General features: G+C 43.0%; 1 protein-coding gene across 2 annotated transcripts in view; it reads left to right on the top strand.

Annotated features, from left to right (window-relative positions):
* Positions 1-19,642, top strand: part of CPVL (carboxypeptidase vitellogenic like) — a gene marked incomplete at both ends in the record, with an annotated part of 98,236 nt that overhangs the window by 36,062 nt on the left and 42,532 nt on the right. The window contains 4 exons of one of the 2 annotated variants that reach the window (XM_080931855.1): positions 4,494-4,616; positions 4,966-5,097; positions 10,316-10,414; positions 11,935-12,108. In XM_080931855.1, the coding sequence (XP_080787981.1) occupies positions 4,494-4,616; positions 4,966-5,097; positions 10,316-10,414; positions 11,935-12,108 (528 nt within the window). The remainder of the gene's footprint in view (positions 1-4,493; positions 4,617-4,965; positions 5,098-10,315; positions 10,415-11,934; positions 12,109-19,642) is intronic. The other variant, XM_080931856.1, reaches the window with a different exon arrangement.

Below are 19,642 nucleotides of genomic sequence, written 5' to 3' on the forward strand. Positions count from 1 at the left end.
CATCATATAAAGCAAATATGGACCAGGGACATCAGGCTGTGTGTGTTTGTGAGTGTGATTACAGTCACTGTGGGGAAAGTGTCCTAAGTAGAAGCAGTGTTAGAATTGGCAGCTTTAAACCTCAGCAGAGACTACCAAGGCAAGACTGGGATCCAGATGTGTTGATTAGTAACTTTCCTTGAGTTGTGGTGTGAGACACACATGCTTATCTGGCAAGTTTCTTGTCCGAAGGTCACTGTCAAATGCTAAGGTTACATGTCTGTTCCCAGCAGCACCCTTCCTTTCCCCTTTCAGAATGGCTTTGATGTTGCTCTGAGCTTTTATTATTGGATCTGGGGCTGGAAAGCTAGTGTTAACTTCCAGACTTCAGGGGCTTTGTCCACCCACTGCTTCCCACACTGGGGATCGTCACTGGGAGGTCAAAGAAGAATCAGGACTGGAGTTCTGGTTGTGGTCAGCACTGTTCCCATTAAGGATATAGCTCAGAACCAAAGGAGTGAATGTTCTTATCTTCCTGTCCAAGGGAATAACACAAGCAACCATAGCCTATTTCTAACCTGAAGACAGACACTCCCTATCCTGCAGATATGAAGCTTTGTTCTATTTAAAATATATACAGAAGTCAGGGGAGGTGAAATAAAATACACTTGATTTGTCAACCTGTTGTCTGCCCAAGTGGTTGTCACAGGCAGTGAATTGTTAAGCTGAGAAATGAATGATTCTGGAATGAGAAGTCTGCTTTTGCACAAATAAATACATCCCAACAAGGAATGTAAAAATAATAGAAATCTCACTGTAATGTGTTGATTCCCCATAAAAATAATCCTGTAATTGTCTACTGTGTGACAACCTGAATCACTCAGCCAATGGAATGATTAATGAACAAGACAACGAAGAATTTGGCACACTGACACAAAGCAAGGAAGTATGTGATAGTCATTAGGGACAAAGGACGAGATAAACACCCTCAGCTCTAGGAGATCGGGCGTCCACAGAATATTGAAGAAACATGGTGGTTTTTAGAAGCAATTATAGGATTATCCATCTCTTTGTCCTGTTTTTTCTGAGTGGTCTGCCTAGCAAGTGTGGGACAGATGAAAACAGGTCTCAGCATGGGACCTGAGAGCCATAGGACACTCTGTGCCCGTTGACTGAAATGTGATTTGCTAGGAGAAATGGGAGCCATGGAAACAGTCAAGCCTGGGGAGAGAACTCCAGCTAGGTATGCCTTTAACATTCATAGATCTCATCTCCTTGTTGCTGAAAAATATAGCAAAATGAGGTTTGTTGTAAACAGACTCATATTTAGGGTACGTGAATTAGTTTGGTTCATAGATGAAGCTCTAGAATCTTGAACGTGTAATAAAAATATCCTGTCCCTTTTCATTTCTTACCTACTTATATCCCACGTACAATGAGTCTCAGGAAGGCTCCATACACTGGATATTTTAAGCTAAATTTACCTCCACTGACTACATAGCCATATAAAAGACATGGCCTCCCATCTCAGAAAGAGTAAATTTTATTTACCACATGTAACAAGAATGCAACCCAAGAGATACTGTTGCTAAGTGTATACATTTTTGGCATTTGTATTCCTTTCCATAAAGGAAAATAGAGGTAATGTGAGATCAGCCATCCCTGTGTCATGGGTGTTTGTGAGGGCCTGTTTTACACTGGTTGTTGTGCACACACAATATAATTCATAAATTGTGCATTTGCTCTGGTGGCTTGGAGACACAGTTTCTATAACCTGTCTTAGAACTAACCGTAGTTTTCCAAAGGACACTTTTGTGATTTATTCACTTTCATGTCTCCCTAAGTGTCTAGCACGGTGATCTTGGTAGATGGCCTGTCTCAGAAGGCCTTGCTGACTGAAGGCTGGGTAACATATTTACCAGTTAAGTGATTACTCAGGAAAATGTGTTATCTGACAGAAATTGATCTAATAAATCTTCACTGTGTCCACCAAGACCACATTGCACAGTTATGCGCCAAACCAAACTTCAGACATAAACCCATCTGCAAATAAACATAAGGAAACGGAAACCAGATTCCTGAGCATCCCTGCCGAAAGTGTTTTGATTCACTGCTTTACCTAAGTAACTGCTGTTGCATGAGAGGGCTGTGCAAACAAGATGGCAAATCAGTTATGCGCATTACCCACTTTTATCAGCTTGAAAGGACTTTAGACTTTTGGAGTAGGTCAGACCATGTGGGATTCTGACTCTCACCACCTAACCTCTCCAAGTTCCATGTCCTAGCTTCAAGCAAGAGCAGTGGTATCTCCAACCTGTGAAGGTGACTATGGTATAGATCAATTTACAGGAGCAGGTAGGTGCTCCAAGTCTATGAAGAGCCTTGGGAACGTCACAGGAGTGGACTCAGATGTCTGTATAAAGCCTCTGGTCTATTGGGAATACCTGTGCACTGTCCTTTACCAAATGCGCATGGACTGGTTCATTTCCCAGCTATGTATTGAATGCTAAGAGCATCGGCCACAGTGAACAAAAACAAGCAAAGTAGATGCTTACACCTGTGTTCGGGCATCTTCTAGGATGGGAGCAAAGACAAGGAGGTAAAATGATGAGTGGGTAAGAGGTTTTGAGGAGGGTTAAGAGGAAAATCAAAGGCTATAAAACAACAAAGTAGGAACATTAAAATTTTTTGTGAAGTGGCCAAAAAGGACACTGTTCAGGTAATCCCAGTTAAGGACTTGAGGCAAGGAATCATTCAAATACTTGGGAAAAAGCATTCCAGGAGGAAAGAGAAATAAGCACAAAAGCCCTGGTGCATGCAGGGAACATTCTGGTGCCCGGTGGGGCCTGAGAGGAATGAGGAAGAAGGTAGCAGCAGGAGGTAAGGTTGGTGAGAAGGTTGGGTCCTATTAGCCTTTCTGCCTCAAATACACCTCTGTTTTCTTCCAGTGCCGAGTCACAGAAGGATTTAAGCAGAGGGGTGACATGGCCTGCTCTGGGTTTTAGCTGTGCCAGTATCTAAAACAGTAAAATGGCTAGGTCTAGAAAAGACCAGTGGAAGCTGCTACAATAACCCAGGCTGCAGCAAGGCAAGGACACAGACATGGAAGGCGACAGGACACTATAGCTCAGATGACAGAAGAAATAGGAATGAGTTTCCATGACAAACTTTAAGGGGTTTGAAATACACAGAATGGTACCAAGATTTCTGATCTGAGCATCCAGAACAGGGTTACCATGAGTTGCCAGGGAGGTCACAGGAAGCACTGGGATCGAGAACTTCACTCTGAACGCATGGGGTTGATCGTTGGGTAAAGCTGGGCGAGCCAAGAAGAAAGCTTTTGGTGGAATTAGTAAAGCTGGGTTTTCAGATATGACTGAGCAAGCCAGAGAGAGAAAGAGAGAGCCAGAGAGAGGCTCAGCAGGAGAAGGTGCTTCCAGCTAAGCCTGAGGATCCAAGTTTCATCTCTGAGACCCGTGTTGTGGAAGGAGGGACTTGACTCTTGGAAATAGTCCTACATATCAAAAACAGACTAATCTGTATAATTGAGCTAAGGTGCTATGACTGTTAGAGGAAAACTGAGTCACAAAATCGTCTGCCTTGGAAAAGGATCCTGTGCCAGAAAAGGCTGGAAAACAGGTAAATTCAATGGAAATGTGTGACCAGTGAATGTTATCTTGTTTGCACCTTCTTCTCTTCCTTTAGTAGATGCTGATTTCAAGCTTCGCATGATCATGCAGGTTTTTAAGTCTCGGGTTTAGATTTGATATTTATTTCCTTTCCTTTAGTAGAGCTTTGTGGGTTCCCGAGCCAGACAAGGGTTCGTAGATCCCAGACATCTCTCGGAGAGCAGGGTAGGAGTGGAGCAGCTCCCTACTCAGATCATGCTTAGGCCTAAGCAGCTCTATAGAGACAAAAGCCATGCCACTATAATGGCAGTTAGGTGTTTCCAGCCTTTGGAGAGCTGGCTTCTCAGCAACCCTCCACTGGCAGTGTGCTAATCTGGCTGTACCCCTTCCCAGCTGGAGCACCTCCCACCTTGTCCTTTTATCTCCCCTTCCCACTGACTCAAGCTACACAATCAAGCTCGGCTATTTCAATAAAGGAGTTGTCCTCCGACTCCCAGGTGGCTCATATGACATATTCACTGTCACTTGAGACCCTGCCTCCCAGCTCCTCTGTGTCCTGAGACCGCCAGTGTGTGATGGCCGATGGGGGGGGGAGGGGTAGAGACCCACAGAGCTTGGGATAGAAGTTCCTGGGAAGGGACATCTGGCCGGTGTGGTCCAGGTCATTTTGGTTTGAAAGGACATTAGAATGTTCACATATAACATGGTCTTTGCATATTTTCCACATCACTTGGGCCATATGGTATGAGAACAGAATAATGGGGCGGAGCATTTTGTTGCTGTCGGACTTTCGAGATGAGCTGAAGAAGTGGGCTGTACTTGTTAATCAGTGCAGCTGTGTGTGGATCGATTTGGAACTGCCATCTCAACATCTGTCCTTCTCAGTCTTATGCAGGGAAATACGTTCCGGCCATAGCATACCATATCCATTCCCTCAACCCCACTGGAAAGTTCAAGATTCACCTGAAAGGAATTGCTATTGGAGACCCATACATTGATCCTGAATCGGTTGGTGTACTGCTTTTTCTTTCTTAATCTGTCTTTTACAGAGATTAAAACCTTGGAATTGGGTGAACACCCCCTCTTACCCCAGAGGCCTAACTGGTTAAAAAGCAAGGTTGACTTCATTCAAATTAAATTCTTAGCTAAACCTTTCAGTGTGTCAACTAACTGTCTTGTCTCATTGCCAATGTCGGATTGTGCACGTGTGACTTTTCTGTTGTATATGTGTGTGTATATACATATATATACATATATATGTATATGTGTGTATGTGTGTGTGTGTGTGTGTGTGTGTGTGTGTGTAGGTGCCCACACTTCTCTCCGTGGTGCTCATGTGTATCACTTCTGTCACCAGATTATAGGTGGGTATGCGACATTCCTATATGACATTGGCTTGTTGGATGAGCAGCAGCAAAAGTTCTTCCAGAAGCTGTGTAGCAGGTGCATAAAGTACATCAAAGAGCAGGAGTGGATGAAGGCCTTTAAAGTGAGTGCCGGGGTCCCCAGGATGCCCTTGAGCAATTCAAACCCTCTGAGGGGGTCAGGAGCCACAACACGGTGCTCCAGCTTTTGGGATGGGATCTATCACCTCCTCCGTCTATGATCAGGAGGTGAAATGAGGTGAACATGCAGACAAGCACCACCTGCACTTCTCTGAGTGCGCTTTGGCTGTATTTTTAACCCAAGATCGTTCTGGCACGCTTATCTGACCGTGGCTCGCATTAGAAGTTCTGATTTCTTTAAAAGCCGTGTGGGGCCTGAAGGCATTCTGTAGCATACACATGGAAATTAGAAGCAAGGTGCCCTGGGAAGTGGATGTCTGAGCTTCAACAGATGCTTGGACGCATTGAGAAGGATTATGTCCACAAGCAGTACTGTTTAAGCAAAGTCATATGCCTCCAAGTGTCAGGATCGAAGTCTACAAAACATAGTGTAATGGGAGACATCTGCTAAGAGACACAGTGTGTGTGTTTGTGTGTGTGTGTGTGTGTGTGTGTATTATCACACAGTTAACCTAACACTTGACCATGTGAGTGATGATATGATTTTAGCCTTTACCTACTTGCTTTTCTTTGGATTTTGGTTATTTATGGTGCAACATTACACTAAACACAGAGATAAGATACAGGAACTTGTATGTTTAGCCAGTGCAAAGGCAAAGCAAACAAACTTCCTCCAGTACAGTCCCTACGCATCTGTAGAGCCCTCCTGTCTGACACACAGGTAACTGAAGCAAGGGTTAAACTCTGAAGACCTCAATCTGCTTGCTCACAGACAGGTGCTTCACGTGCTCTATGTGACTAAAGCCACTGTGACTGTTCGGACCAAGGCCTGATATTAATAGATTTTCAGGAGTATCAATTATGATCAAAACAGGAGACATATAGACTTGGGAGAAAAGCAGTTTAAAGTGATGCCCATTTTACAAGCAGGGTACAAGGACACTACTGAGATTGCTTGTGGAGGTGATGTGGTTTACATTGAAGTCTGATAGCAGCAAGCTGTGCACATGGTTGATAAAGGGAAGTCCCAGCCCTAGACAGGATGCACAGACTCTCCTTTCTGGGTCAGGGCACCAGATGTGTCTGCAAAATGTGGAGTCAGGATGCCTTGTGCAGCTGTAAACTCGAAGGAAGCAAGGTTTTCTCCTGAGCATGTAAGATTAAGCTTTCACCAGTAATAACAGCATCTTCTGGATACGTTTCCAGCTTCAGGCTACTGCTACCTGCTGGGGTGGAGATGCTACCTGCTGGGGTAGAGATGGGGAAAAGAGGAAAACTTGAGAAAGGAGAGATTTTATGTTGTGTGAGACTAATTTGCAAGAAAGAAACATTCACTGTGGTTTTGAAGAAGCATGCAGATCACTAGGCAGCGTCTGAAGCACCAGCTGAGAGGCCTGAAGAAGGAAGGAATGATGTCTGAGGCATGTGTCCTGGCACTCACATTAGAGTCAGTGAGACTATGGCACAAGAGTCTCTCCCAAACCAAATTCAGAAAAAAATTAAAATTAAAACACCTCCCCTACCAGTCCTTGAAGGTATGGGATGTTTCTCCAATCACTGGCCAAAGGTCTTAAGTGATGGATTAAAGTCTCTTTGAGTTTTCAAAGGAAATGCACAAAGCAGTGCTTACTTAGTGGGTTAGCTAAAGATGATGAGACATCCTGAAATTCAAGAGAACGCAGACGTTAAAATATCAAGTCCTACTGTTTGATGTTCTCACTCTTTTATTTTAAAATTTTATTTGTCTTACGTGTGTGAGTGTCTGGCTACATGTATATATGTGCATTTCATGCATGCTTAGTACCTCTAGAGGCCAGAGCAAGGCATCAGATCTCCCACAATTTCCCAAGATCAAAATGGTTGATCTCTTGTCCCTTCTATCTTCTTCCTAACAGTGTTCTAAATCACAGAACATTCTCTGTGACACGGGTTTTCATTATGAAGTGGATTTCAAAAGTCTGGATTAATCTAGCCTCATTATTTGTTAGACAGCAAGGGTTTTGTTTCTTGGTGAAAACAAATTTTTTTAAACTAAAAATTAGTGTGTGTATGTGTGTGAGGTCTGTGCACTCGTGTGTCTGTGCACATACACTATCACAGATGTGTGTTTATGTATGTATATGTGGAGGCCAGAGGTTGATGTCAGGTCTCCTCACCGATGTTCTCTCCACTTTGTGTTATGAGACAGGGTCTCTTACTTGCTTGGGACTCTCTGAGATAAATGGTACATAAGCTAATCAGAAAAACAGGGTGATCTACCTATTCCCATCTCCAAAGCTCTGAGATTACTAGTGAACAGCACAACCTCAGGGGGTTCTACACAGGTACTGAGGATTGAATGTGGGTCCTCATGCTTATGCGGCAAGTACCATACCAACAGACCTACCACTCTTACCCCAGAAAATTGACTCCACCAATGATGTGTGCATTCAGTACAACTTCTAGCTTGGAGTGGGCAAACTAATGAAAGACACTTGCCCAGAGGGATGACCCTATAGGTTTATTAAACAAGCAGGTATCTCTGCAGCTGAAGATGAAGTGTGGACATTTCTCTAGATACAGCCCGGAGCAGAATTCCCAGCATGCCTAGCAGACTTTGGATGGTTCCTTAACCTTCTCCATCCTCATCCAGACCCCATATCTCTACACAGAGATGCTGTACAAGCAGAGGTACTGAGGAAAGGGATGCACTGCAGTCTGACTGCCAGCACAGCAGCAGGTGTGGTTGAGAGCACAGGCCGAGGTCATGGAGGAGCTAGAGCCATCATCAGTGGGTACCCTGGCCAAGTTACTGCACATCTGAGAATCTTAGCTTCCTCACCAAACATTAAGATGATAGTAATTTTTTTTAAAATAAAAAACTAAACTCATTCTTGATGGGTAGTTTTCTGTTTTTGTTTTGTTTTAATAAGGTGTTGAATTCATGTTGTACAATTCTTTTAGGGAGCCCTCTTAAAATATATCATCATCATCAGCAGCAGCAGCAGGAACAGAAAGAAAACAGCACCCCTCCCCCACCCTTAACTTTCCCCTTTCTTCATCTTGCAGCCTTAACTCGGGCCCACTTCCAGGGCACTTTCTTCTTCCTCCTAAAACCTTGAGCTTTGCATTTCATAACCTCAGAGCGCATCGCCAAGCACAGTTTAGGGCAGTTGTCTACACCGTGGGTCTCTCTTCACGTTCTCCATCTCTCCAGTCAGAATTTCTAGTGACTGTGTGGATGGTGCTTCAATTACTCAGTTCCTCCGATTTTTTTTTTCTGCAATCTTGTTCTCCCCTTGAGCTGCTTTTTTCTGTTATTAAAAAAAAAAAAAAAAAAACAAAACAAAAAAACAAAAAAACAAAAAACAAAACAAAACAAAAAAAAAACCAAACTAAAAACAAACACACACACACACACACACAAACAACTGACAAAAAATTCCAGACCCATCACCCACAATCTAAAGATGGAATGCCTTTATTCAGCTACCACACCCTATCCCTCCAGCCCACTTGTGTTAATGAACCAACTGTGCAATGGTACAGCTCTGGTACCTTTCAGCCCACTGAGCCACCATTTTCTTATGAGCTCTAAGCCCCATGACTTCATTCCTCTGATTATCAACCTAAACCAGGGTCACACGTTCAAGCTGTTAAACTCCACAAAATATTCCCTTCAAAGCATCTTTGACTAAGCGACAGCCATGGCTGATGCTGCTTCTTTGCTACCTTCCTGATGGCTCTTGTGCAGCAGACTATAGCTGAAGAAAAACAAATAGCCATGGTGACCACCCCTCCCCGCTGGTAACTGAACCTGGAGCCCATAGATATCCCCCAGTGGCCCCAAGACCCTTGAACTCTATAAGCTACTTGAATCTCAGCCCACATCCCATACCCTCTCTGCTGGGGATCATGAGAAGGGAACAAAAGTTCTGTTGCTACCGGTCCAGAGGTCTCACTCCGTGGGAGCTGCCGTGGAGCCGGGCACCCGGTCCCACACGGTCCTTTAGGCAGTTAGTTTTCAAGCCTGGTACCCGCACATCTCCACGAGCCCCGTGTGCTCTCACCCTGCTCGGGCAATAGAGCTGGAACTGCACGCTCCAGGGGCCTCTCAGCCATTGCTTTCACACACTGTCCTCCACAGCCCAGTAAAAACATGGCTCCACCATCAATAATTTATCAAACAGATTTATATGTTAAACTCTCAGTCCACAATACATACAAATGATAAATTTACTGCCAATTAATAAAGATATAAACTGCCCTCCTAGACAAGACAAAACCGATATAGTTCACGTTTATCTGAACCTTCCTCCTCTGCCGCCTCCATCTCGAATCTCCCGCTTTCTCCTCTTCCGCCTTACCAACTTTGTCCCCGCCCCACTCTCTACTGTCCAATCATGTATTGCCTTGACATCAACCTATACCTCTCACCAGGCAAACCCCCAAGTTGAAGTATCTGGTTTTATTATCTTTTGCCTACAATATTCTTTCCCTGATTGTCTATATTCTTGACTTTCTTCTAGCCAGTGGGTCATAATTTTAATGTCATCTTCTAAGGGAGACTTCCTTTCTCAGTGTCCCTTACACATAGGCATAGGCATGAACAGCCCCTAACACCTCTTGCTCCTTACTGTTTCCTAATGCACATACCACTCTAACACCCGACATAATCTGCTTCACCAAGCTTATTTGTTTCCCTAGAACATATGTTCTATGAGGGATGGAATTTGCCAGCTACAAAATGTTCAGAAAGTAAATGAAAAAGATTTTCAAATATAAGGGCTGGAGAGACAACTTGGTTGGTGAAGTGTTTGTCATGCAAGCCCAAAGACCTGAATCAGAGCCTCACAATCCAAGGAAAAGCAAGAGCTTGGGTATGATGGTGTAGACTCGTGCTGAGGAGCCCAGTATACTCTACTTGGTGAGTCCTGGATGGACAAGAGAATCTTTCTCAAATAAAGCAATGGACAGTGCTTGAGAAATGATAGGTTGTCTTTGGCCTCCATATGTATGTACATTCACATGCACATACATGTACACACATATACATAAGTCTATGATGAATGTGAATGAGTAAGTACACTCATAAGAACACACACATAGATACACACATCCTTAAAAAAAGAAGGGAAAATGTCCAGACCGTATGATCCAATGATGGTTGTGCAAGTGATCACTCCCTGACATTGCCCTCCTCTTTCTCCCTCTCTGACCTAGATCCTGGATAAGCTGATGGATGGAGATTTAACAACTGGTCCATCTTTCTTCCAGAATGTGACAGGATGCACCAATTACTACAACATCTTACAGTGCACGGTAATGACCACTATGTGAACAATGTAGTTATGTGTGCTTAAAACTTTGGCAAAACCAAATTGCCCCTGGTTGAAAAGAATATATTCTTTTCAAAATTTAAAACTAGATGACCATGCCCAATATAGTTGGATAATTGCATCTCCTGACCTGTAGGGGCTGTTTCCTACGGGCCTTGTTAGGTTGTCATCCAGATTACACGATATTCTGGATAGCTCAGAACAGTGTCTAGTCAACCCAGTATCCCTACTGAACCTTGTCTCTAGGGTCAGTTTTCTGAAGGTTCCAGGCTAGGATTGCAGCCCTGGGTTCTGAGTCGAGGCTTCAGTCTATGAGTCTTTTGAAAAATCCACATTCTTTGTTCTTCACTTAAGATGGCTTACGTAATCAGCACTACCGAACCTCCCTGAAAATATTTGCCTTGTCTTACTTTTAACTTGAGGTGTTTGGAACCTTCAGGGCGGCCCTCACTTCAAGCTCTCTGGAATACTTTGTAAAGTATTCAAGTAGGTTCTTTCATAAAAGTAGGCCAGAGTTGGCATCCTTTTTGTAGAATTAAGTGACTAAGAGACAGAGAGAGCTTGGACGTTGGATGTGCACACTCTTTGTCTACAACACAATACATTCAGTTTTTAAATTGACTTGTTTATGAGCTACTTGTAAGTAAATATGAAGTCAGTTTTGGTGGGACTCCCAGCCCTGTGGTTTTGGATTTATATTCTACCAATAACAAAATATGGCAGGAAAGGGAGGGACAGAATTTGTGATTATAGTGTTTTTCTGTAGAAAGTAATGTATTCACAACCAAAAACAAATGCTGATGAAGCACAGAATTATTGAGCATAAATCCTAAACAGTATTTTTGTAACAGGGAGGATTTTAAAGAGATAAATATTCCCCCTTTTAAAATTAAGTTTAATGATCATTACAGACACTTTTAAGGAGTATTTTTGTTTTTTGTTTTTTTTAATTTTTGCTTTTTAATAAGGGTTGTGGGTAAGTGTCAGTTTTTGACATGTGATATAATTCCCCCCTAAATTATAAACAGTTGAATGTGTGGGGGTGAGACAATGAACAGCAGAAAATGGCAAGTAGAGGCTATGGCTTTAAACCACTACATCACCCCTGGTTTTTTAAAAGCCATTTAACCTTCTTCTTTAGAACTAAGGTCAGGGAGCGATTGCCTCACACAATCTTACCTCTTTCCTTTCTCCAACACTCTCTTCAATGAGCTGGCTAATTAGAAGGCAGGACTGCAGAAGATTAGTGTCTGAGAAAGAAAATCCATTCTTGGGCAAATTGGATATTGACTGCAAACAAAGGTGATTCTCTGTGTTTGGCCAATGAGAGAGAGCCTTTTACCTGACCTGGGATGCCCCATTAGCATGTCAAGCATGAGGAATGGTTAACACTTCAGTTTTGCCCTGTCTACTGTGCTGTGTGTGGTGAGGGAGTCTAGGCTTGCCCAGTGGGCCATGCCTAACATCTTCCTCCATGACACCTTCTGATGTGCCTTCTGCCAGGAACCCGAGGACCAAAGTTACTTTTCGAAATTCTTGTCGCTCCCACAAGTGAGACAAGCCATCCATGTGGGAAACCAGAGCTTCAGTGATGGTGCTGAGGTTGAGAAGTACCTTCGAGAGGACACAGTGAAGTCAGCGAAGCCCTGGCTAACTGAGATCATGAATTACTACAAGGTGAGCAGGAAGCTGTGGAGGGCAGGGGTTCACCCCAAACCCTGGGCTACTGTGAGCAGAGGGGGCATTCCTCTTATTTCCTATTTCACTTCCTCCTTTCAAAAAAAAATACCATCTCTCTTATTTATAAAATAGGAATGGCCTTCTTTACGTTATTTCTCGATTTGTCTTTTGAATAGTTTCTTAAAATAAAATGTCCCAACTAAAGCTCTTATCTAGTTAAAGGAAATAAAGCCAAGATGTCCATCTAGCCTTGCAAAACAATCAGTTGTCTTTGTTTACCCTGTGATGTGAATGGCAGCCCCATCATAGTTAATCCAAGAGTGCATCCGTTTAGGAATTGCTCTCATTGGCTTCAATCAGTGATTATCCGGCTTAGATTTACCATAAGCCCTGTCCTGTTGGGCTATTGTATTGGAGTGAGCAATGACTTCATTCTGAACAGAGCAAGGCAGGCGCTATGCCTACGGTTGACATGCTCCAACTGGTTGGCCAAAGTAAGCCCCAGTGGACATCCCTCGATGATGTGATGTGACAGTGAGCTGTCCCTCGGTCCCCCACTATCAGGGAGGATACTCAGAGCAGGTGATCTGGCAAAAAGTCACCTGTGTACCACTCCTTTTCTGGCACTGCTCTCTTCGTCAATCTCTGATATTAGGTATGGCTCATGGGTGGGGCAGCCCTGGCAGATGAGTGCAGAAGTGATGAAGGATTGTGCCCACTCAGGCAAGAGTACTACCCAAAATGCACAAAGGCCAACCCTCAGTGCTGTAAAGCACCTTGCATGAATTTCGATAAGAAAGTCCAGTCTTCAAGGTATTTATTCCATTTTCACCTGTCATTTGTTGTCCACATACTGCTTCTGTAGACCCATGTGCCTTTACTGTCCCTTTCTAACATGAGAAACACATACTTCTATGATATCTGTGTTAGGAACGCTCCTGGGGAATTCTCAGTGTACAGCGTGCACTCTGGGGTAGGAAGCTTCTGAACAAACACATACTTACCAGCTTGTGTCTTAGAACATCCCCACCTAGAAGGCTCATCTTTTTCTGTCTTAGTACATAGGGTTTAACACCCGTGTAAAATCTACTAGCTCGCAGAGCATGAGGAGACCCTGCACTGTATGGAAGATGAAACCTCACTACATCAGGTCAGCATTTCAACCATCCCCGCTTTCGGTTCTGCTGAGAAGATATGCTACTTGTCTGTTCTGAGCCAATCTTCCTCTCTGAGTGCAGTCTCCTTTGGTGATCCTTAGGACACACTGGTCCCATCTTGGGTACTTGACACCAGTGTAGCTGTAGACCCAAAGCACATGTCCATGAACATGTCCCTGCTCAGTGAATAAATAAAAATAACCTTAGCTATATAAAAGACATACTAAGAAGACCTGTCATAACAAACTAGGTATTTATCCCCAATTTACTAAACAAAAAAGTATAGCACTTGTGTTTGAAGACATAAAAAGTTAGATATCATAACAAAATCCAAAGTAGTTCTTGATTTGGGTCCTGGGATGTGTAAACACACACACACACACACACACACACACACACACACACACTGGAAAGCAAATCCTTTCTAAAGCATTTGAGGCTAAGATGGAACGTCCAGAATTCCTGGTGATATAATGCTGACCCATCACCTCAAGCTGATCACTGGATGCTGAAGGGAAACACGCTAACTAGAGAACATTTGAATATTTCAGCATCTTTGTTTGTTGCCTCGATAACCCAAATCAGCTGTCTCAGTCTTCCTGGCTGCTGTGACAGAACACTCCAGTGGGTAATTTTCATTCTACATAAGTTTACTCCTCACAGCACCAGATGCTGCTGTCTGGGGGGCAATTATGTGGTGAGAATAGAAGTCAGCGCCCTATTGCCTTTATACAGGGTTCTCCTTGGCAGAAGGGGCTAGAATTTCTTCATAGCAGTGGTTTTCAACCTGCCTAATACTGGAACATTTTGTTACAGTTTCTCACGTGGTAGCCCCTAGAAATAAAATTATTTTCATCACTACTTCGTAACTATAGTTTTGCTACTTTATGAATCCTAAAGTAAATGCCTGATATATAGGATATCTGGTCTGTGACCCTTGTGAAAGGGTCCTTCAACCCTCCAAAAGGTCATGACTCACAGGTTGAGAACCACTGCTTTAGAGTTCTACTCAAGAGCTCCATCTTCATGATTCAGTTAATTTGCAAGTCTCCAGATTGGAGATTAGGTACCAATACATGTATTTTGGGGGAAAGGCAAAAATACTCAGACCTTGGCACCTATAAATATAAACTCCAGTGAAATACGATCATTCTCTGTATGTTTCAATTTTGAATCTATCTCCAGCAGAAGGGCATTGTTTAGTGTTGCCGAAAATGCATGTTGCAGTGAAGAAAGAACAAGCTGTACAGTCAGTCTGAATGCTGACTGAACAAGGAGCCCGTGGAACAGAGCAGGCATTCATGGAGAGACAGCTGGGAGAACCCTCCTGGCAATGATTACTCTTGGCTTGTCCGCTAGTGATGGCGAACCTCAGTGTGTATATAACAGAATCAGAACAACATAGACCGGCTTAAGACATTACTGTCCTTCAAGTTATATTTATGTAAGACTCAGCTCTAATTTACCATAGAAAGTAGTAAGCCTGTTTCTAGTCATAAGAACACAGGAGTCTTTCCCCAGTAGTCTCACTACTTGAGCCAAAGTGCAATACCTCTGATAGAATGAGGAAGGCCTTCAGGAGTGTCCATGATGATGTGTTTGTATATGATCATCAATCACAGCCATACTATTGCAAAGGCTCATGGGAGATGCAGATGCTGAGAATTCGGATGGTAGAGTGGGAAACTGAGACGTGTACAGTTAGAATAACCTAGTAGATGACCTGATTTATTCAAGATGGCATCAGTTCAAAATCTTGTCATGATGTTTAGAGGCTGTGTAATAAAAGACCATAGTGGCCTAGAACACACTCGAAAGGGTCAGATACAACAGTGAACTTGAACTCATAGCTATTCCTTTGGAGTAACTATTCAACTCTTTGTGATTCAGTTTCTTTATTATGCAGTGGGAGATAAAAAGGCCAGCTTCCATGAGGTTTAAAAGAGATTATATTTAAAAATAATACCTGGTGGATAGAAATGTACATAATCACCATAACCTAGTACCAAGAACTTTTACCCAAAGGTGAAGCAGTGACATGAGATAGCTAGAGAGATGGCCCAGTGGGTAAAGGTCGGCCACCCACGGGTAGGTGTGCAAACCTGAGTACACAGTGTCCGAACCACTCTACTGTAGTCCCAGTCTTCTTATGGCAAGACGGCATTTAGAGACAGGAGGATTCCAAGACTCTTGTGTATCAGCTGGTCTGGAGTAAGCAGCCAGGAACAAAGAGACTCTGTCTCGAAGAGATGGAAGTGCAGTGCTAACTCCTGGGGTTATTTACTAACCTCCACACCAAGCACATGCACACTCTCTCTCTGTGTATCTCTCTCTGTCTCTCTCTTTCTCTCTCCATCCTTCTCTCCTTCCTTTCTTCACTCTAACCCCTCCTCTTGCACACTCACACACACACACACACACACACACACACACACACACATACATACACACACAGGTTTATACCTGAAACTCCCAAAATTACAAAAACATAAAAGCCTCACAGATTTCCACGTTCTTGTCTAGAATGTGGGGAGTTCAAAACTCACTGTACCATCCCTACAGGGAGAAAGCGCTTCTCAAAATTTTGAATAAAATGAGGCCACAGAGCCAGCCATGGTACTCCACATTGGAGGAAAATAAAGAGAAGCATCTCCCCCTGTCTGGAACACAACCTCAGAAGGAGAGGGCCCCAGCAGGAAATGGAACGGTGATTGGCATGTGGCTGGAGGTTAGTACAAGGAGTATGGAAGTCAAAGCACTGGGGACCCAATCAAGCAGGTCAGTTGTTCACCTAGGTTCCCCAGAGACTATTGCAGGATCTCCCTGGCATTTATGATGGTAAGAAGAAGGGGCAGGGAAACATTGTAAATGCTGCCCAAGTACTTTGATCTTAACAAGATCCTCCCAGGAGACCAACTACTTTCCCAGCACCAAATCTACTAGAGTTTGGTCATAGCCTGCTTGTGTGTCTACTTTACACACGGTGAGGTGCTACATGCTAACCCCCCACCCCCCTAAAGCATGGTAGGCTAGACATGCTAGGTTAGTGCTAGTTGAACATGCATTTAATACAACCTAACAGATTTTAGTGCTTAGCCCAGGCTACCTTCAACATTCTCTATCTACTCTCATTAGTCTGCAGCTGGGAAGCCATCTTACATGGTACTACTCTAACTAAATGTTGAGTAGTTCATGTGCCTTGTTTCTCAATGGATATGAAACCACAAAATGCAATAGTCCAAACCACTGGTCCTGTGGCCCACTGTTGGGTGGCTGTCGCCTCATGATCTACATGGATAAATCGAAGCTGTAGTTTGCTGTCTCTACAGCATTGCAAGTGTGTGGGACTGACCTGGGAAAAGATCAAACTCCAAATATGGACGAAGAGTTCCATTACCACCATCAGAAAGTTGAAAAAGACTAAATTGAACCATCACAAGTCTGGAGCGCTCTCTAGTCATCTGCAGCCCTCTCTAGACATGTTCCACAAGTGAGTGAAGTTCACCACAGTTCTGTGAAGTTTGCAGTCTGTGAAGCGCTTCCAGTTCAAGTCTTTCAGCTGCTTATCTTGACCTGTTTCTTGTAGTTCTTACTCCCAAGTACACAGCATCAACCTTTCAGCAAAAGCTCGCAAGACACTGAATACTCATTAGACCCAGGATGAGATGTGACAAGAATGGCAAAATTCCAGATGAGGAATTTTAAAGCAAACCAGAAAAACCTTGATTGACATTTTCCTAGAAAACAGCAAAGTGTACAGGTAGATACTAGATACGGAGATGTGGAAATTCTAGGAGTAAAAGCAGAAATGTTCACGATTGGGAAGCTGTAACAGCCATATGAGTGGTTTGGCAGGTTTGTTAGTGGACTGGGTACTGCTGAGGAAGGAGTATGATATGACCCTAGAAACTGTAAAAACCAACACACAACAGAACAAAACAGCTTCTACCCTGCAGAACAGCTCCCAAGTGACAAGAAAAAGAAAAGAGTGACTTTCATGCAATGATATTACCACAGGGAGCATGTTTAAAAAACAACAGAAGCAACATTGTAAGCAGTTAGTGACAGGAAATTTATGCAAACCAATGCTGTATGTAAACCACTCAGAGAACATCAGTCAGGGTACATGAAAAACAAAGAAACAGAATAGATATCTAATATGCCAGGTGTTCTTAGACAACGGAAAGAGATGGAATTTGCTGCCAGCTGATTGTCATTGCCAGAAACTTTTAATAAGATTTTTAAAGAAGAAGAAAGCAAAGCATTCTGTGGAAAATTCAGCTCTGTGAAAGGAAAGGGGAAAGGGCATAGAGGGCACACTTTAATTCAAGCACTTGGGAGACAGAAACAGCTAAATCTCCATGAGTTTGAGACCAGCCTGGTCTAAATAGCAAGTTCTGGACCATCCAGGGTTACATAGAAAGACCTTGTCTTCAAACACACGCGCACACACACACACACACACACACACACACACACACACGCACAAACAAAACAAAACAAACCACCACCATCAACAACAAAGACAAAAGAGACAACAGTTGAAAAGAGAGTCAGATAATGAATATCATAGTCTGTGTAGAAAACACAAAGGAATCAGCTTAGAAAATAAACTCCTTGGATAACAGTTACTGAGTTGTAAGATAGGAGATACATGCACAAGAGGTGATTACTTTCAATTATCAGCAATAAATACACAGTTGGAAATCAAAACAGTACTATTGATATCAACAAACACACATTGTGAGAAACTTAGGTGTAGATCCAGTGAAATGTGAAACCATAGAACTGGCGAAAGATATAAATATCACAGAAGAGAGAAATGTGCCTGTTCATGCATAGACATGCATTGGTGTTGACGTTACCAAGATGTCAGTACTTTTCATGGTGATCCATGGTTTCAATTTCACCCCAATCAACATCTGTCAGCTGTGGATGAGTTGATTCCAAAGTTTATATGAAAAGTCAAAAGATTCCCAATAGCCAATACAATATCAAAGATGGAGCATGTTGGAGGACTTAAAAGACTTCCTACAGAATGGGTAATAGACTAGACAAATAGATCTTTAGAACAGAATAGAACTCAGAAGTAGATGCTCTTTGACAAGTTGTGAGTGGCAGGACGAAGGAGTAGGTTAACCTTTAATAAATGGTGCTGAGAAAACGGGATAGCCACCTATAAAGCCAGCACTGCAAACGCCCAGGTACAAGTACAGTCACAACACACACAGATCTAGAACAAAGACAACAGCAGAACCAGAAGTCTGAATCCCAAGGATTCAGCATCCTAGGAATACAGGTCTGCAGCTGGGGACCCTGCTGTTGGGACCATACAAAGTGTGGCTGCTAACCTTGGACCCAACACCAGATCTACATCAACAGCATCTCTTCTGTCCCTATGTTGGTAGTTTGTACTCAATCAGCAGAAACAACCCCAAACGTAGAGGGATGTTTGTCTCTTGGATTTTTTCCAGGTAAACTTAGAAAACGTGTACTTTTATGCATCCTGTAGCTTTCCTTTTCTCTGTGACCACATAACTGTCAAAAAGTAATTCTCTTGAGGAAGGTGACTTCTTTAGGCTCATCGTGTGTCCATCATGTCAGAAGTGGCATGTCCCCTTAGTGGCTGGACCTTGCTCACATCTGCATGCATCAGAAAACAGAGGGGGATGCTGGCACTCATCTGGCTCTCTCCTTTTTGGTTTTTGGGAGCCTAGCTTATGGGCTGGCGGCACCCAAATTCAGGATGAGTCTCCCTTTCTTAGTTACACCTCTTCATTAAAGATATACCCAGAGATGAGTCTTCTAGGTGACTGATTTCAAACACAGTCAAATTAACAAGAAATAGTAAGTATCATAGTCCATAACACACACACACACACACACACACACAAAATCTACTTAACACACAAATAAACAGGCTGCCATACCGAATGAACAGATGTGGAGAATCAAAAAGGTTGATGTACAGAGACTATGATGCATAGACTATAAAATAACTATAAATAGTATAATTGAGTGTGTAAAATGAAATTACAAAATAAGTAAGACACTCAAATATCTTTAAGCTAGGCCAGTGAGGTAACTCGGGAGGTAAAAATGATTGTTTAGCCAAACCTGACTACCTGAATTTAGTCTCTAGGATGCTCATAATACAAAAAGATAACCAACTTCTGCAAGTTTTCCTCTGACTACACACATACACACACACATACTCCTCTGACATACAAACACACACACACAGACACACACACACACACAAACACACACCATGACATGTGCTCACTGCCCCAAACAAACAAACAAGTAAAAAATGTGAAAGTATCTTTAAAATGTAATGAGGCCACTTTTAAGAATGAAATAATTGTTGGATA

Source organism: Micromys minutus, assembly GCF_963924665.1.
Source record: "Micromys minutus genome assembly, chromosome: 18".
In the NCBI taxonomy this organism is placed as follows: domain Eukaryota; kingdom Metazoa; phylum Chordata; class Mammalia; order Rodentia; family Muridae; genus Micromys; species Micromys minutus.